The 18,559-nt window shown below is 37.3% G+C and overlaps 1 protein-coding gene across 1 annotated transcript in view; it reads left to right on the top strand.

The window, feature by feature from the left end:
* Positions 1 to 18,559, top strand: part of ANK2 (ankyrin 2) — a 165,832-nt gene that overhangs the window by 100,748 nt on the left and 46,525 nt on the right. Inside the window, exons 24-28 of the mRNA XM_050710362.1 lie at positions 613 to 757; positions 5,441 to 5,543; positions 6,160 to 6,263; positions 10,472 to 10,507; positions 17,292 to 17,516. Of these exons, the coding sequence (XP_050566319.1) occupies positions 613 to 757; positions 5,441 to 5,543; positions 6,160 to 6,263; positions 10,472 to 10,507; positions 17,292 to 17,516 (613 nt within the window). The remainder of the gene's footprint in view (positions 1 to 612; positions 758 to 5,440; positions 5,544 to 6,159; positions 6,264 to 10,471; positions 10,508 to 17,291; positions 17,517 to 18,559) is intronic.

Below are 18,559 nucleotides of genomic sequence, written 5' to 3'. Positions count from 1 at the left end.
ACTTTTGGATTAACGATCAATGTCATCTACACATGTGAATTTATTTCCAGATTCCGGATATGGCCATGTTTTAGAAATAATAATCTTTTGCATATCACAGAATGATGTTGTAACTTGGGTGAGTTGTCCTCATATGAAGAGGTATTTGGACAATGGAGAGTTTGAATTAGGATTTGCAACTGTCAGGCATAAGTCTAGAGAAAACACTTTTTCAGGTGAAAACACATAACATGCAGTCAAATATATGGCAATATTTAATCATAAACTTCCCGGTTGTGATACAACATACCTGTGACTAGAGAGCTAAAAAAGATGAAGTGAGGGACAGACCATGCTTTACAGAATAGCAAAGAAATTTGCCCCTTGACAGTATGTGCAACAGCAAAAAATAGATTAAATACAATTGTTTATTCAACTTCATTTATTTTAATTTCCTTTAATCCTGCTTGATGTGCAAGCTTCATTAAATACATTAATTGCTTGTGGATTGCAGTGTTTCGTGAGTGGGAAATGCCTTCCTGTAATTGTGCCATTCAGCTGTTAGATCCCAATGTGCAAATGAAATCAAACGTGTGTGTGCTTATCTCTGTCCCTTCTGTGTTTGGTTTAAAGGTGATGATACAATGACAGGAGATGGAGGAGAGTACCTTAGGCCAGAAGACCTCAAAGAACTCGGAGATGACTCTTTACCAAGCAGCCAGTTCTTAGATGGTATGAACTACCTGAGGTACAGCTTGGAAGGAGGGCGATCTGACAGGTATTTGCCTGGACATGTGTTTTCTTATGGCAGTTCTACACACGTTTTGTTGCAAGTGTTTGAAATTCCTTTCTCAGTGTCTCTAAATCAAGGGAGACATGGGATGCACTTGTTAAGATTTCTTCATTAGATAGGTCAGTGTGCCAGTTGCCACTTCGTAGGAGAAGGTGTGGTCAGGAGGAATATCTCCTAACCAGTCCAGAAACTAATACATCTGGCACTAATACTGTACTCAGAATCTAGAGGAGAAATTGTTCCTGATTCTTACTTGATTCTTGAAAAAGCATGGCTTGCTTTATTTCTTTGTGGTCAGGCAAAGGAAGAAGAGTCTAGCTGTGTATGGAAAGGGCTCATGAATCATCCTGATCTTCTGCCATGAGTGAGGGAATGGGTGGGTGGACAGGGTCTTTTAGCAATAGGTGAGCTGACTTTTTGGAGTAGTTCATGGGGAACTAAGATTCATTAAAAACAAACAAGCAAAAAAAAAACAACAACAAAAACCTTGGGGTCTTGGCAACAGAAAGTATTTGTAGTGTGAAAGTATTTGAAAACTTTGTTTTCCAGTCCTGATTGTTATTCTGGCAGCATTTCTGAGGCTCAGTGGAATCAGTTGGATCTGTTCTGTTTACTTCAGTAGGCTGTGAATTGCTCCTGGAACAAAAGATGTCAGGAAACAGCTTAGTTTGCCTCACAGCATGTGTAAATCTCTCATCACTGAGGTCTTACAAACTTGGAGTCTTTGTTGGTTTTTAGACAGCTCCAGTGAATCTACTGAAAACAAAGTGACTGTGTTGCTTTCGAGTCTCAGAAGACGTTTATGAACTGCATCAGAGTGCTTAAAAATCAAACCCTTTTATTATGCTTTTTCAATGGTAACAACGTTGGGTTGTTTTTTTGTTTTTGTTTTAAGATGTTGCATGGAAATGATTGTTCTGGCAAGTGTTAAGTCAGTTTTTGCTCTCGTTTAGAATAATTTAACTTTTAAATACTGTCAATGGATTTCAGTGGATTTTCACAGGCATATAATTGATGTGTCCTATTTTGTGTTTTATGAAAGTGATTTTACATTACTTATCACACATGGTTATATTGAAATGAAGCAAAATGATAAAGGCAGAACAAATGAAAAAAAGGGCATTTTCTAACTCCATGTGTCATTTTCTGTCACCATCAGGTTACTCGTTGTAAGAATTTTCACAGACTGCTTGCATTATTGTGGTTTTCCTTGTGATTTTCATTGCATCACACTGATGTTGGTTTTTCAAGAAATTCAACAAAGCAAAATAATGTTAGCAGCCTATGCTCACATAATTTTATGCATTAAACAATTTGATTTAAAAACATATATTTTTTTTTCTTTTGTAACCATCTTCCCTATTTATTTTATTTCTCTCTCCCCTTCATTCTTTTTCATATGCTTTCATAGCACCATGCCCAGGTAGGTATTACATAGCATGAAAACGTCATCTCTATATCTTTTCATGGCACTTGTCTCTGTTCATCCATTTTGGAGGCCTGCTGTGGTGCTGGAATGTTGACCTTAAGAACCAAACAAAACACGTTGTTGGAGTTGGTTGTAGTCTTAAATGAGTATGGTATGCAGAGGTAAATAAAGGTACCACAGTACTGTCTGTCTAGGAAGGTCAGAGTATGACATAGCTACTGTCCCAGAGAAACTTCTCTGAAGCTGCACGAGATTGATCACAACTGGTAGCAGTCCTCCTGTCATTGTGCTGCTGGGAAAGTGAGCTGTTTTCATTTTTATGTGGAGAAACAGTGGTAGAATAAAAAAATTAATAGAATTGACTACATGAGATGGATTCTCCTCCTGAATATGGAGAAAAAGAACTGATTCAGGGCACATTGGATCACCAGTATCTGAAAAGACTCTTCCGTGTGTCCCTTCCACCTCTCTGGCTCATGACTGCTGAGAGGAAGGCTTTCAGTCTGAACAGTGAAATGTTTTCAAGGCCAATTTATACAGTTTTCAATGATACCAGCTCTTTTCCCAGGTTTGTGAAACACCTTATGCTTCCCACAGCGACAGATACACTTACCTGGACTAGAGATTGCTAGATCTCTGACTAGGCTGGCAAGTGGATGTGTACTGTAATGTGGTCTTCTATTCAACCAGATTAGAAACTTGGCTAGATTTTGCTGCTTTTCTGGGGTTTGTGCAGCATTTAGGACAGGTGGATGTTGCATGCCTGTGCATTACCTAACACGGGCAAGACACACTCTTCTGTTAGGAGCTTTGCAGAGGTGCTGGGTTCCACAGTTCAGTGTCTGGCAGAGGAGAGTGCTATTGATCACAAGCCCTGGGGCTGAGATTTATCAGCCAGATTTGGAAAGAATCTGCACTTAGTAGTGTTACCGGTTACTCAGGGTCGTATTTTAATAATAAAAAATAATAAACAATTGGTTCTGTCCAACAGCACTACAGTTCCGTAATTGGGCTGTTATTTCAGTCAGTGTCTCTGTTCCTAAATCTCAGAAGCACAGACTTGAACTACTGGTTAGCTCTCCATGTAGCTGGTACAGTGCACAGAACAGGGGCAGCAGCATCTGAACTAGTTTTGAAATAAAGTGTAGTAAAAAATTAAAGTAATTTGGTACAGACCTTAGTCATGCTTGTGCATACCTTGTCTGTTGAAGAAGTCCATACTCTGAGTGCATTGGGTGTGTACTGGAGCTCACACAGTTGTGTCACATGCTGGATACGTACTGGCCGTGGTGGTGCTAGTAATGTCAGGTACTTGCAGGAGAGTACGGACAACATCACCATACAGTAGAACAGTCAAATCTAGTACATACTTCCTGTCATTTAGTCCCTGTCCAGGACATGACATTAGCTGAATGGCAGAACCTACAACCTGGATGGTGAACTTCTTGCAAGCATTGCATGGCACAGCAAAGCAGTTCTAAAAGTGTTGAGTATTAAAATCAATAAAGTGTAATGATGGCAAATGGGGTCTGCTACTGGAGCTCACTTTTCACCCAAAGAACAAATGGTCACCGAAGTACTGTTGTTATGAGTAAGCTACATGTACTCTGCCTACTTATTTCACCCTAAATGTTTAACCAGAGTACCCTTCTGTCAGGAGTTCCCGTCATAATTTTTTTCTGAAATTATTATATGAAGACAGGGTGAACTACTTGAAATCAAAATAAGTTTTGTTGTTTGTTTTAATGGAATCAGAATTTTATTCCAGAAGTGAGCAATCCCAATAATACTCTAAATATCAGCCTTACATGTCTGGGTGAAAGACATTTCATGACATGTAAGAGGGATTACTTGGTGGTGGTTTTCTTTTGTTTTTCTCAAGACTTTTCTAACATTGATACTTGTGTAATACTTATCTTTGCTTTCAGTTTTGTGCAATCCATCTGTTATGCTAAATAGGCATAACAATGGCATTGATCATTCTTCAGTGTTACATATTTCTATTAATAAGGTTATCATTTGCTTTTAAAAATGGATCAAAAATTAAGTGAATTTAGCTATTGTTTAAAAAGGCTGATTGGTCTGAATCAGATACTAAAATCTGATTTCCATTAAGATCTGCATTTAAAGTACTTGAATCTCATGTCCACAACATAATGATGATATTTTTATTTCCAACTGCTGAAAAATTAATTATCCTTAAAAAATCTGCATGATAAATGGCTTACTGTTCTGATCCAGTGTGTTAGTCATTATGAGTACTACTCATGGGTGCGTAAGCCATGAAAATAAAACTGCTTCCTTCAGTTACATGTGCTACATTCCTCAGGGTACAGAACAACATCACAGAGAGCACGTACAACATCTGAAGGTGGCTGATCTGTTTTTAAAGGTCACTATTGTAATACTGCTGCTAGTAAATACTTATAAAGGACAAAACTCGTGAGATTTGGTAGCAGGAACCCCATTTACCTCAATATGTCCTTCTGTGGTGTCTTACTTTTCTTTTTGGCTTTTTGCTACTGGATGCTGCAGTTAAATTCTGAGCCTGTGCTTGGAAGCAGCTTATTTACTGCCTTGCATCCCTCATTGCTACAGCAACCAATGCTCTGTAGAGCTGTGTGTACTCACGGAGAAAACAGTGCTGACATTTGGACTGCTGCTCTAGAGATGCTGTTGGCATACAGAGGAAGAACCTTGTCTCGCACAGGAGCTTGTGGCCGGCCACAATTCACCTTGCTGTGTGTACCTTCCAGGGGACAAGATCAAGCCTTACGCATTTACAGTTTTAATGGGAGAGAGTAGGCAAGAGTCATTTCAGCTTTTCTTCAGGTGTTAGCATTCTGTTTTCTGTAGTAAGTTGTTTGCATTTTGAAGCAGGTGAGAAAACTCCTCCAAAGAGCCTTACTTAAAAGGAATTCATGCTCCTTGTAATACGGAAATGATCATGCCAGAAAGCCATTTGTGAATATAAACTGTCGCCTAGACTAATCTCTAGGTTCTGCGTTTGGGGCAAACAAAAGTCAGCCAAAAGACTTAATGGCCCTTGGTCAGAAAGGTGGCATAACGGATTTGTAAAGCTGTTTTTCCCCCCATGACTATTACATACTCCCCCTGGAAGCTGCATGATATTGCTAATAGCACGCTTTTTTTCATTCTCCCACTCGTTCTCTCATCACACCTTTACAACATCATCTGTACTGCTGATCCATTGCTATGGCATCCTACCAACCTACCAGCCTGCGGTCCTTCAGTTCAGACAGGTCTCACACGCTGAGCCATGCCTCCTACCTGAGGGACAGTGCCATGATCGATGACACAGTTGTAATCCCCAGCCAGCAGGTAAGCACAGTCTCTTTACTTCACTCACCAGTTGGACAAATATGGAAATATAAAAAGATTGCTGTTTAGATTGTAGTAATGATACCGTGTAGTGCATGCTGCTTATCTATCGTTATATAAATCTCTTTAATTTCAGTTGATATTTAATGGCATATTGTACTATATGCAATATGAAACTCTATTCCAAGATAAATGGCTGTGCTGAGTGAATGTAGTACAGGATCTATCTTTATAACAATCTCCATTTTAACTTATTTTTGAATGATACTAATAGCCACTGGGCCAAATATTCAGGTGATCTAACGAACTGGAGAGCATTGTCCTCAAAGATAATATTGTGAGGCATGCCTATAAGTTAAAAAAATAATGATTAGGAAGTCGCTTTGATAAATCACGTCATTCATTTCAGTGTGAGCACTAACAGATATGATTACTTTGGGCAAGTGTAAAACATTACAGTAAGTAACGTTTCTAATATGCTTATGCTATTATCATTCGTTTTCTTTTTGAAGAGTGTAAACGCTTTAGGCAGTACCATGCGAAATGCATCTTCTTATTGTTTGGTTGATTAATTGGTTTTATTGTAGTAAAAAGCAGGGGTTTTTTGCTTACAAAGGTAACAACTCTGGCCAAAGAAGTTGAGAAGAATTCATATCGCTTAAGCTGGGGCCCTGAAAACTTGGACAATGTGGCTCTTTCTTCCAGCCCTATTCATTCAGGGTGAGTGTATCAATTAGCATTATCTCTTTTTTAAAAAAAAAGAAGAAAAAAAAAAGAGGGAGAAGGAGAATACCAGCAGTAGCAGCAGCTTCAACTAATTCTTAACTAGGAGTTATTTTTTAAATTCGTTTTCTCCTAGAGCTGTCAATAAATTACTACAATCAGTTAAGTTCTGATAATCGAGTAAATCTAAGTACCAAGACTATCCACTGAAAGTCAGTGAACTGATGCCAGGTAGCTTTCAGTCAGGTTCAAGAGAAAGAAGATAATAAGATGCATACACACTTTATCTGTATAAATTTTATGGAAAAAAGTCATTTTTAAAGTTAGTAATAATTAAAGCCAAGGGCCTCAGGAGTTCAGATGGCAAGTACTTCCTGTGCTAGTGAAGTAGATTATGCAAGCACCGACTCTAGTGTTTGTCAGAATTACTAATAAAGAAAAAACACAAGGATTTTAAATTACACGAAGCCTGTAATAGACAAGCAACCCAAACATGATGTGCTTTACACACATTTGGCCATAATGTTCATATATTCTCACATTTGACTTTCTGTAAGCATTTGCATTCAGGCAAAGTCATTCGAATGGAGTAAGACCAGATGAAATGCAGGCCCAGCCAAATTCTTACTAATAAAGCTTGTCATGGTTGGCCTCAAAATCTGTGCATGCATTTAAGCGCTCTTGCTTACTGCGTTTGAAGTAATTTTATTATTTACACTGAGTTCTACACTTGTGTCCTGCCATCAGGTTCAACGAGGCGTGTGCAGATGAGTTAGTAATAAACGTCATACAAAAGCATTTCATTTCCGTGGAGCTATGTTGTTTGCAGAATGGCTGCACATCGCTAAATGAAAGATTTTTTGTTAATCTCAAATGAGTTTGCAACAATATTACAGTCTGTGTCTTTCAAAAATAACACTGGTGTCTCATGTGGAATGACAGGCAGTCCTGGTCAGAAAGAGGAACAATATTGTCATAACTGCCATTGCAATTTGACTCGTTTGTGGCTTATATGCGAAGTTAGGTGGTAGCAGGATTTTTAGCTATGGACAGTATTGTTTGAATTTGCTTTTCTTGAGTTCAAAAACTAACAAATGAAATGAACATGCTTAACTTGTACAGGATATATATGTTAATATCTGTGTCAAGATATAAGCTTTAAAATTGTTTTAGTGGTTTATTCTAACCCTAAATAGTTTACAGACTTTTTCCAAAGGATGTGTGACTTTTCAGTTACACAAAGGTAGGTCTTTCTGGTTATTGCAGAGGATGAAGTAAATACTTTTAGAAGAGCAGCATTTATTTCTAATTCAAAAAAGTAATATTAGTGGTTTAGATTTTTTTGGATGACCAGGATGCTATCGGTAGGATAAAAATACCTGATTTATTTAAGAGAAGCAACTCTCTGTAGAGCCTTGTATGAAATAGTGACATTTATCACAACACAAATTATGTGCTTTTTATATATCCTAACTAACCTGCTGCTAAATATTGTTATAAAGAAATCTATAATAAAAATTAGCCTTTGGAAAAGACTGTACAACACTTCATTTTTATCTTGTTTAGATTTGGCTGAGTTACCATAAACTGTTGGGGTGCATCTTGTTTACATCTCTTTTTTAGGAAAATACATTGCCTAAATCTATTTTTATCTTCTTATCTTCTTTTTATCTGCCATAAAAGAAGACTCCTAGTGCTTGAGGAGAAATGCTATATAAACATTGTTAGTAGCTTTAAGCAAAAATATATTGAATTTAGACCACGTTTTTCATGAAGTAATACATCAGCAAAGTATTGGACAGCAATTTATTTGGCACAGATGATCTTCGTTTTGTATTCTGTGCAGTCTGAGAAAAAATCAACACTCTTCTCTCCCTGCACTACTTCAGTGGCAAACGCCACGTTGTAGAGTTCTTATTGATCTCCTATAGTAGGGAAGTGTTTCTGTGGATCACAGTGTGACATCCCCAGTCAAAAGGCTAAATGTATGGAGAACTGTTCTCTGGGTGTGGTATCTTACAGGAATATATTTCAACCTTTCCATAACTAACCAAAACTTCTCCTAGGTGTGACATTTCAGAAAGGGAAAATGTTTCAACCATCCTTTTAAAATTTAAATGTAGCTGTTGTTTCAATAGGTTAATAATTTCATGAGTATGGCATAAAAGACAAAATCTTTGGTCAGAGTCTTTGGCAGCCATTTCAAAACCAAGAAAATAATTATCTCATTAAATGTAACACTCTTGGTGCCCATAATCTCAACATAAACAGCTCCTGGTCATTTTTACACGATTACCTATTTTTGATTAGTTCCATACATTGGCTTAAGTACAAATTCCTGCATTTAAACTTCCTTTCAGCAAATCAGATTTGCTTCTGCTAATAAAATTAACTGGTCTTACATATACAGCAAAAGTAAGGATTTGTCAATATACCAGGAAGTTTGGATGCTAAATATCCAATAAGGTAGAGTTTTATCACTGCTGGTAATATTAGGGGATATTATATATGATTTCGCGCTGAAGTGTTAGGAAAGACAGAACTAACGTCTACATCAATGTAAATATGTTTCACAGCTTTAGTCTTATGCCTCACAATATCCTATTGTGGAAGAACACACGGTATTTTCATTAAGTTGGAAGGCAAAACAAGCACCGAACTGAATGACTTCTTTTCACTTGCAGCATTTAGGGCTTGCTTGCCAGTATGATATTCTTATGTCACTATCACACATAGTGGTTAAGTGTGAATGGTAAAGATAAGGCTGACTGTCAGATTTTAAAGTATAAATTATATGCAAAATTATGTCATTCTCCTACCTGGGTTCTGGCGATATGGTGAACAAACTCTCTCAATTTAGTTCAGTAGATTATATTCTAAGAATTTTCCTGAGAAATATCTAAGGGTATGGTAGATAAGAAGAAAGGCAGATTTGTCATACTGGCAGAAACATGGCACTGAGAGCAAGGAGCTTTGAGTTGATGCTCAGATATTAGCTTGCTTTTGTGTCCAGAGCAAGAAACATAGCAGCTCTACAGTTTTTCCAACTAATTTGCTTGCAGTAAAACTCCTATTTAATGAAAAATACTGTTTTCATTTATTTAATTTGATGAAGAAGAGATTAACATATCTGACTAATAGATGTTCCAAGTGTATCAGTATTTGCATCTGACAAACAATTGGGCTGTTAGTGAATTTTCCTTTCTGGAAGTTTTTGCTTCCATCAAGGAAAAAGGGAGAAGGACAAGGGAGTTGGCAGCTGAACTGTGACAAATAATGTGAATTATCATTCTTAGCTGTCTGTCTGCAAAAAAGGAGACTGGATCCTTGCTAACAAGGTAAACAAAATGTATTTCAAGTGTCGTATTTTGAATCCATAATATTGTTTTCCCCAATGTGACGTTCATTTCCTAGAAATAGTTATGGAAACAGGACCTGGCAGCTACCAGCTGATAGTCATTTCTAAAATCTGAAAGTCTAAATGATTTCAAATTGTGTTCTAGCCTTATTCAGGAAGCCACAATAAGGTAAAACGGCAGTTTGGGTTCATTAATAGTAAATCTCTGTTCATGTCAATGGAAGAAAAAGGCAATGAAAATACAGATAACAAGCAACACCAGAAAACTAACTGGCCATGACACATTACTGAGAGCTTAAACAGCTCAAAATGAAAGTTTAAAATCTGTCATTCTGCCGTACAGAACAAAAGGAGGACAAGAAACATGTTGAAATGGAAGAAAGTGGAGGGCAGAATACATTGATAGGAAATTGGAAGAAAATAATGATTTCTTGAGTTATCAGAAATAGTCTGGAATGACCTGTGATACATCCTTTCGATACATCATTGTCCAAATTTATGTATGGATAACCAAACTAAGCAACCTGTAGTTTGTTTCTGAAAGGCTTAGAATCAAATTGTACATTTTTTGTATCTGACTTCCAGTTTGAGAATGTATGTAGAGAAAGCTATCACTTTATCTTTACTGCTGTAGTAGTGGTAACAATGTGTAACCAAAGATACTTATGTAGGCTTGTTTTCCATACCCACTTCTACCTTCTTGCATGTAATGAATACGTATATATATGTAGACATTCATATGTTTAATTTAGAGATCTATTTTATTTTTTCAGTATTTCATTTAACTCATTCTTTTTTTTTTCCATTCCTTTTCTTTCTTGATGTTAAATCATCTATTCTATTGCAGATGCTCTTCTCCATGTCTTGATCATGACAACAGCAGGTGAACTTCTGCATAATTTCTTTCTTTAATATATTGCACTTCTCACCCGCCTTATTTATCCTCCTCTCTTACTTCACTTAAGGATGCTTTAGTGTTTTGATAGTGCACACTGGCCAAGAGAAAAAAAAATCTACTCTGACTGACTAGCAATAACAGTTAGGCATGGACCTATTTCTCTTCCTTATAGGTCCACTGCAAACAATCTTAACAAACCTCCTATACATTCCTAGCTTGTTTTAACCCTTGATTTAATTAACATTATTTTTTCTCTATCAGTAAAGTGGTTTAATGTTACTAAAAAGGAAGGAAAAAACAATAAAAAAATGCAACACAAACCACTGTAAATAGGTCTAGTTTCAACTGCCATTTTACAGGGGACCTTTTCTCTCATCTGTCACTATAAACAGTGTTGCAGACTCACTCCCTAGACCATATTTTCGAAATAGTGCCACCGTATTGGAACTAGCAGAATAACAGCACTGTATTAAAAAAATGAAACTTGACCCCATATATTTAATTTTTCGTACCAAGTGCATGTTCTGTGTGACCTTGTTTCTATCACTGGCACGTTGCATCCTGCACAGAGCACCTGAAGCGGGACCTTCCCAAAGGAAAATGTATTCACTTAGCACACTAGGTGTTTATTGGCATGATACTTCATCTCCTTTAACATAACCACAAAAAATCATAAAATTTCTAAAATATTCAGCAGTGCAAAATGGTTAAGCGGCTAAGTAAAAACCCAAACTACAAAAGCATATTTTTAGGGGATGCTACTCAATCTCTCTGTAGCTGACTAATGCAGTGAAGAGAATGCGGCCATCAGTTATTATTTCTAGTGGATTCTTGCGTAGGATCATGTTTTTTGGATCATGTTTTTTGTCCTCCTCGAATGTGTATTTTGCCCTGTTTATGTATGGCATAGTTGCAGCCCGATCAAAATCACCTTGAGGTAGTTGAATGACTTGCTGTTGACTTCAGTGGGAGCTGGATCAAGGCCTTTTGTCTTCATTTCCGATGTTCTATCAGTTTCGTTCTCCAGCTGAACACTTTGCAATGGCCGAAGCACCCTGATTGTTTCTGCTTCTTCACGCTGCGACTTACACTGAATGCTGCTATCTCCTTGTTTCCCAGTTGCTTTTATAAAATTAAGATAACACACACATAAATGTTCTCAAATGTGTCTACAATGGATGTGCTTCAGCTGCAGCTTTTTGATCATTCCTTGCTATTTGATAAGAGCATGTATGCCCGCCTAGCTAGTTTAAAAGGATAATCACATCTGAACTAACCACAAAAACGGTGTATTGATTTTGCCTATTCTGATTTGTGTGTTAAAAGAGCTATTGCCTGTTCTAGAAAGGCACTTCACGTTGCTAGGTTTGCATGGCTCTCCAAATGATTCTGCAGAACGAGAAGTGTGTTTGAGTGCCAACTGCTTGCGTTCACAGCTACCTGGAAGCGTGACTCTTCTGCAAAGCTATTTACATAACAGCAGTTCTTTACAGGTCACACAGCAACTCTCTTCTTTTGTCCCCCAGTGCTGACACATCCTTTTTTTGTTTGTTAATCCTGCTATTACCTTTTAAATGAGCATAGATATAGGATAAGACTATGTTAATTGCATATGAATAAAAACAGCAAAGGGAATAACACAGGATCACATTTGAAATCCAGAAATTTATTGGAAATCACAACTTTTTATGTCCTTGGAAGGTGGATGAATTCAGTGCATAGTTTGTTTGTGTTTTGTTCAAATGGAGCCATGAGAAAACCCATTGGTGTTTGCTCTGCTCTCTGTAGAAGGCAGGGAATCAGCCTGAAGGATGTAGGGAACTTTTATGTGTCCTTAACCAGAGCGATGCTGTAGCTGATGTTGCTTGATATAGTAACCTTTCATATGGTGAGTGCGTAGCTTATAATTGCTCTAAAATTAAAGAGAATGAAATGGCCTCCATGATTTATGAGTAGGTATGGCTAAATTAGAGAATAGACGATGCTTTGTCTAACTGCTGACCATGTGTTTAACAGAAGCATGTTTAGAGTCGTCTGCAGTCTGTAATTTATTTCTAGAAAAGAATTGCTTTTGTTGTTATTTTTAAATCCTGATTTTGTCTTTATTTTCTTAAAAGAGAGAAGGCAATGTTTTCCCATAAACTAATCTGTTTAATTGATTTTGCTATAAAAAGCCCTTGTAATTTCACTGCCGCTTTGCTAAGTCTCAGGAAAGCTCAATATCAGTCCAGTTTGCAAGACTATAAACGTCAATGTCACGTGTTTGTGTTGTGCATCATTTCTAACTCAACCTTTAAAACTGTCAGAAAAGGAAACTTACTCAAAGGCTGTCCTGGCTCCTAGTACTGACAAAGCTTGTCTCATTGTTGCCCTTGTCACCCCGCCATACAAGTTTTGACTTTGCCACCTTAAGCTTTAATTTTCTTTGATTTTGAATCATCGCTTAAGTTAAAATTTAATTTCTTGCAGTGGGTTGCCAAAATAATCCAAAGTTAGTGCTAAAGAGGGATGCTCCCCCAGTCTGTAGCTATTAGATGATATATATGTTAGGGCTATTCACATACAAGTAGTATGTATCATTTTCTTTTTGACCATAGGAATTTACAATGACAAAGTACCCGGGATTCCAGTGGTGGCTTAATCTGCCAAATATTCCTGCGAGTTTTGTTCGCTCTTTTGAGTACAATCTCCTCCTGCCTTAGTCTTGTCACTTCACTTCTGGTAAAAGAAATGTTAGGGAGAAGAGAAATTTTGTATATGTATGTGTGGCAACAAATAATTAATCTGAATTTTAAATTTCCTTTATATTAGTCAAACAATTTTTTCACTTTCCTAAGGGCATGCTTCAGAAAGCAAGTTTTATAATATCCCTTAGTTCTGTATGAATTAGTTATATATCAATATACGCAGTCCTTCAGAAAATCAAAGATTTTGTAGTCCTGGAAGAGTAATGTCACCATCTTGTAGCTCTGTTTTATAGCAAAAAAGCAGTAAAGGAGGCTTCTATGTTTCAGAAAATAGTTTGTTATAAATTATTTTATCGACTCTATTCCATATAAATACCCAAACCAATATGAATTGTGCTGATTTAAAGAAAGGGATAAAAGTAATTAGATTAAATAAGTGGATGAGAAAACAAATGTGGCAAAAGATTGGGAAATAAATAGGATGGTGTGGTGAAAATTAACATATTTCCACACTCCATATCAGCTCTAGAAATCCTGCATCTATGTACTGTCCTTACAGACTCTTTATGCTACAGCTCATAGAGCTGGGAACTTTTTCCCCTTTGGTTTCTTTCTTTTTGTACCAGGTTAATGCTAGCTCTTCCTAGTTCTCCAAAATTAGTTCTCCTTAAATTTCTCAGTAGTGTATAGCTTCTTTTTGTGAACTAGCTCCTCCATACTTAGTATGATAACTGGCGCTATTCTTTCTCTGCTACCCTCGTACTACACTATGTTTGCCTGAATTTGCTATCTAGCATTTCACACTTATCCAGAAGTCAGAGAACCCTTCAGAAATCTCTCATTTCACCTGGGAGGCTGTTTCAGGGAGATGGAACAGGTTTATTTTTTGGTGTATACTGTAATGAACACTCCTTGTTTTCCATATTTTATCTTGTTATTTAGTTAATAAATTAGATCTTTATGATAGAAACAGCTGTTTCTACAGTGAATGATAACGTCCTATTGTTGTGTCCACCTTTCAATGATACTTACCTTTGCCTGTTGTTGTACTCTTTGGAGCGCTGGTTGGTGTCAGTGATAGATGACTGACAGACCTTGCTCTGACATGTTTTGGCTGTAAGACACCTTCAGTAAACTTAAAATGAAAGAAACAGTTACAACTTTAATTAATGCCTGAACACACACTGCTATCACTTTACCTCTTGAGTGTGTACTAGAGAGAAATGCCATGTTAAATTTTTAGTTGGTCTGTATTAGATTCTGCAAATTGCAGCTGTGGGAACACAGGGTTACTGTGTGTGTCAGGTGAGATACAGGTTCTTACAGATGGTCAAAATCAAAGATTACTCCTGATTCTGCTTTAACGGTGGCTCTACACCACAGGGGTGATTATCTGAATTGTGTAATGTGTGCTTTCTGAGAAGGCATTCTGTTTATCTTTAAGTTAGTCTGAAAGGAATTACCGTACAGAGAAAAAGCACCATATTAAAAGCAACAGTACCCATTATTGTGGTCAGAAGAGAGATTTTTTGATTTGGACCCTTACCTTTTGTGTGTATGTATTCTAGCAGTTGACGGTGTTCTTGGCACTGCTGAGACACACAGGGAGATAAGCTAAGGCGGATATAAGACAGACAGATGAACTAGCACTAGTATTTTCAGTGATGGGCAGGAAAAGAAGATGATCCTGTTAAAGTATGCAATCTTGAGTATTACGTCAACAATGAAAAATAAATGAATCATAAACATTGTATTCATGACAGCTTACACAATGAAAAATGTGATTGCTAATTTTATTCAGTAAGTGCACTCATCAGCTTGTGGTAATTATGGGGGTAGTAGTTCTGTTGCTCACAGTGTTTGCACCGAAATGTGAAACTCTTCTTCGAGAACACGGTGTTATTAACTGCCTCTAAAGCACGCATCATAACAGAGGCTTGGACCAATTCTCTGAAACATAATTCAGAAACACTTTGATAACACTACTTAATACAGTTAAAGGAAAATTGCAATGTAAGCCACAGAGCATTATTGCAACAATTGAGCATTTAGTATCTCTTAAAGCTCTTCTTTCCTCTGTGCTTTAAAATGTATAGTATGTATTTTGTGAAGGAAGCTCCCATTTTTTCTAAATTCATCCCCAGAGAATCAAAGCTGTAAAATGTTTTCATTTTCTTTCTTTTCCCCCCTGTTAAAACCACAGAAACACCAACCTCTAAGGAATGAGATAATGGTTGTACTACCCAGACTTTTACACTAAACAAAACCTAGAGGTATATGAATGGCAGTAGAGTAGGAGACTGCATGTGTGAGAAAGACTGGCATCCCTGGTGCATGGTGTGCTTCTGACTGGCGCTTGTGGCTCCCTCATCCATTTTTCTGACTTGCACGGTGTGTTGAGTGTTGTGTTTTACAGCATGTGGAATTACTTGTAGCTGTGTGGGTATTGAACGGACGCAATGTTTGTTGCACAGAACGGTCAAGGGGACAGTGGAAAAATACCTGTATTTGTAACTCACATTATAAGGGCTTTTCTCTATTGCAGGTCCTTCAGTAGCATTTCTGCGACTCCCCCTGTGATGATTCTATTTTAGTGGCTAGAAGTAGGCCTGATTCCGTTCTGTATCATCTGCACTTATTTTCCCTTCCAGCAACCTGACATTCCCATCCCACATCAGGCATGATCCTAAGTCATAAACCAGTAAAAAAAATTGAAATAGTTCTGTACCTTTTCCAAGAATATCCCTAATCTCTGGAGCAAATCTTTCCAAAGCTACCTGTTGGCTATATAGGGAACTATAAAAAGTTCAGCCCATAAGAAATTCTGTGAAATGTTTTTCTCCCTTTTAAATAAAAAGATATAAATAAGATATACATAAAATAATTTACCTTGTGCTAGGTGAGTTCCCTATAGCTGGCTTTCTGCATCTGTAAGTTTTCCACTGGGACATTGCACTGCTGTGCAAAATAACACAGAAGGACAAAAATCCATAAGTAAACCTCTTATATAATGACTGTAGCTATTGTCAGCTCACCCAAAACCAAAATTTGTCTTCAAACTATGATGACATGTTGGGTTATCAGCTTGTCTTTTAAAAAAAATAAAAATAAAAACAAAAAAATCTTTCTTTAATGGCATGAAAGATTTCTTTAATAAATCAAGGATTTCTATTGGTTCTACTTACCCACCATTATTTTCTCCTAATCCATTTGTAATTTCCTAACCTATTTTTTCATAATCTGTTGCAAAGGGTAAGGAAAAAAGTGAAGTCTCTAACCCTAGTGTGAAACAACCACTTTTTTGTAGTGTTTTTTTTTTTCTGCCTTCAAACATTTCTTTCAACAGTCATATTATGAAGGGAAAAGTTCTTTGAGAGATTAATATTAAAGAGGGAGATTTTTGACATAAATTGGTGATAGCTTCAGTGATTTAGTAAGAGCTGTGTCCGCATGCTCAAGGATGAAATGTTTTTTTTTTTTAATCTGAGAGCTTTTTTTTAAAAAAAATGTTTATCAAATAACTAGAAAATTACATACATAACCTAAAACAAAACAAAACAAAAACCCACCCCTTCAATCAGAATTGGCTTTATATCATTGAGTTGTAAATCATTTTAAGATATATTAGTTTTGTAAAATATTTGAAGAGTGCCAACTTAACATTAGAGATGCTCACAGGTACAGAGTAGAGATATTTGCAGTTAACTTTGTCCAATATGTATATTGTGTGCACACAAACACACACACACATCTACGAGTGACTGCTGGTATTTCTACCAACAGCAGCACTGTAAAGTAAAACTGGTTCTGTGAAGAACTCTTAGATGGCAGTTGTCAGTTTAATTAATAAATGATTGACTTGTTAGTGTTAGGTCAGAGGTTGGACTCGGTGATCTTGGAGGTCTCTTCCAACCTAGATGATTCTGTGATTCTGTAATGCTTCACATGGGAGAAAGGCTTTTTCTAATCATACATCTTGAGAAAGAGCTGTATGTCTATTTGTAGTTTGTTACATCTGTGAAACATAACCAAAGGAACGTCGATCTGCTTCTCTATCTAATTTTTTTCCCCTGATTTTCCAGCTTCCTAGTTAGTTTCATGGTGGATGCTCGTGGGGGTGCCATGCGAGGTTGCAGACATAATGGACTACGAATTATTATTCCTCCACGGAAATGCACTGCTCCAACACGCGTGACCTGCCGGCTGGTGAAACGCCACCGACTGGCCACCATGCCTCCCATGGTGGAAGGTGAAGGTCTGGCCAGCCGCCTGATTGAAGTTGGACCGTCTGGTGCTCAGTTTCTTGGGTAAGGGGTGCCATGGGGCCTAAAGGAAAGCATTCGGTATGTTTCCATCTGTTTGCAAGTTGAACTGAAATGGTTCCTTTTTGGAGATTTGAACAGAAAAAGATGCTTGTAACAAAGTAACAGCCTGGTTGCGTGAAATCCAAATCATTTGTTAGCAATTCATAAAGCTTTTATGCCTTTTCCTTTGAAAACTGATATTTTTAACCACTAGCACTAAGGTTAATGTGCTTCCTTGGATGTCATTATTACTCAGTGTTGTGATATTATAGTGAGAAAATCCCTTTGCAGCCAGAAAAGGCCATTCATACTATATTTAAATAGTCTGCATATAAGGTGTGAATAGCACAGCACTGATCTAAAGCCCAAACGTAAAGTCTGCTAAATATACAACAGAAGTTATAGCTGCTTATTTGAGATGCTTGTGTTGTGTTATCAGTAATTTGGACTAAGGACAGCACAGTGCTTATGATTTTTCTGGGGTCGAACTTGCTAAGTTAAGCAATAGGACAACCCCAGAATTTTGGGCCATTTGTTTTGTCCTATGCTGCAAAACCCTTAGAAAGATCAGATTTGTGTCTGCTGCTGACCTTGTTTTAGCAGTTTTCAGCTGAAAGCAGCAGTTATCCCCCTTTTTTTAATGAGTTTTACCAACTCTTCTCCCTGTCAACTGTGGCATCCAAAAGTGGATGACTGAAGGAACCCTTTCTATGACTGTAAATACCTTCATTCAGAAATTGAAAAAAGTGACCCTGTAAACCGCAATAGTTTAATTTCAGAACAAATCAGTTGCTTGAAAATGCTGTCATAACAGGCAGTCATAGAGTCACTCTCATTGTTAGTGCTTTTTCTGAAGTATTGAGTTCAGGGAGAGAAAAAAGTTGGTTAGTGGTTTTTAACTGCACACTGCTTTTATATATGGCTTGAATGGAGAACGTACCTAAGGCATGGTTTGGCTCCCTCACTGCTGCTCTGATCTGGTAAGAAAGCAAGAGCAATTCTGAAGCACTGCCAATGTGATGTGAAGAGCAAGCCAACCATTCCTT

This window comes from Cygnus atratus, chromosome 4 (assembly GCF_013377495.2).
Source record: "Cygnus atratus isolate AKBS03 ecotype Queensland, Australia chromosome 4, CAtr_DNAZoo_HiC_assembly, whole genome shotgun sequence".
NCBI lineage: Eukaryota > Metazoa > Chordata > Aves > Anseriformes > Anatidae > Cygnus > Cygnus atratus.
Note: the sequence above shows the minus strand (reverse complement) of the source record. Positions and strands in the feature narration are given on the sequence as shown.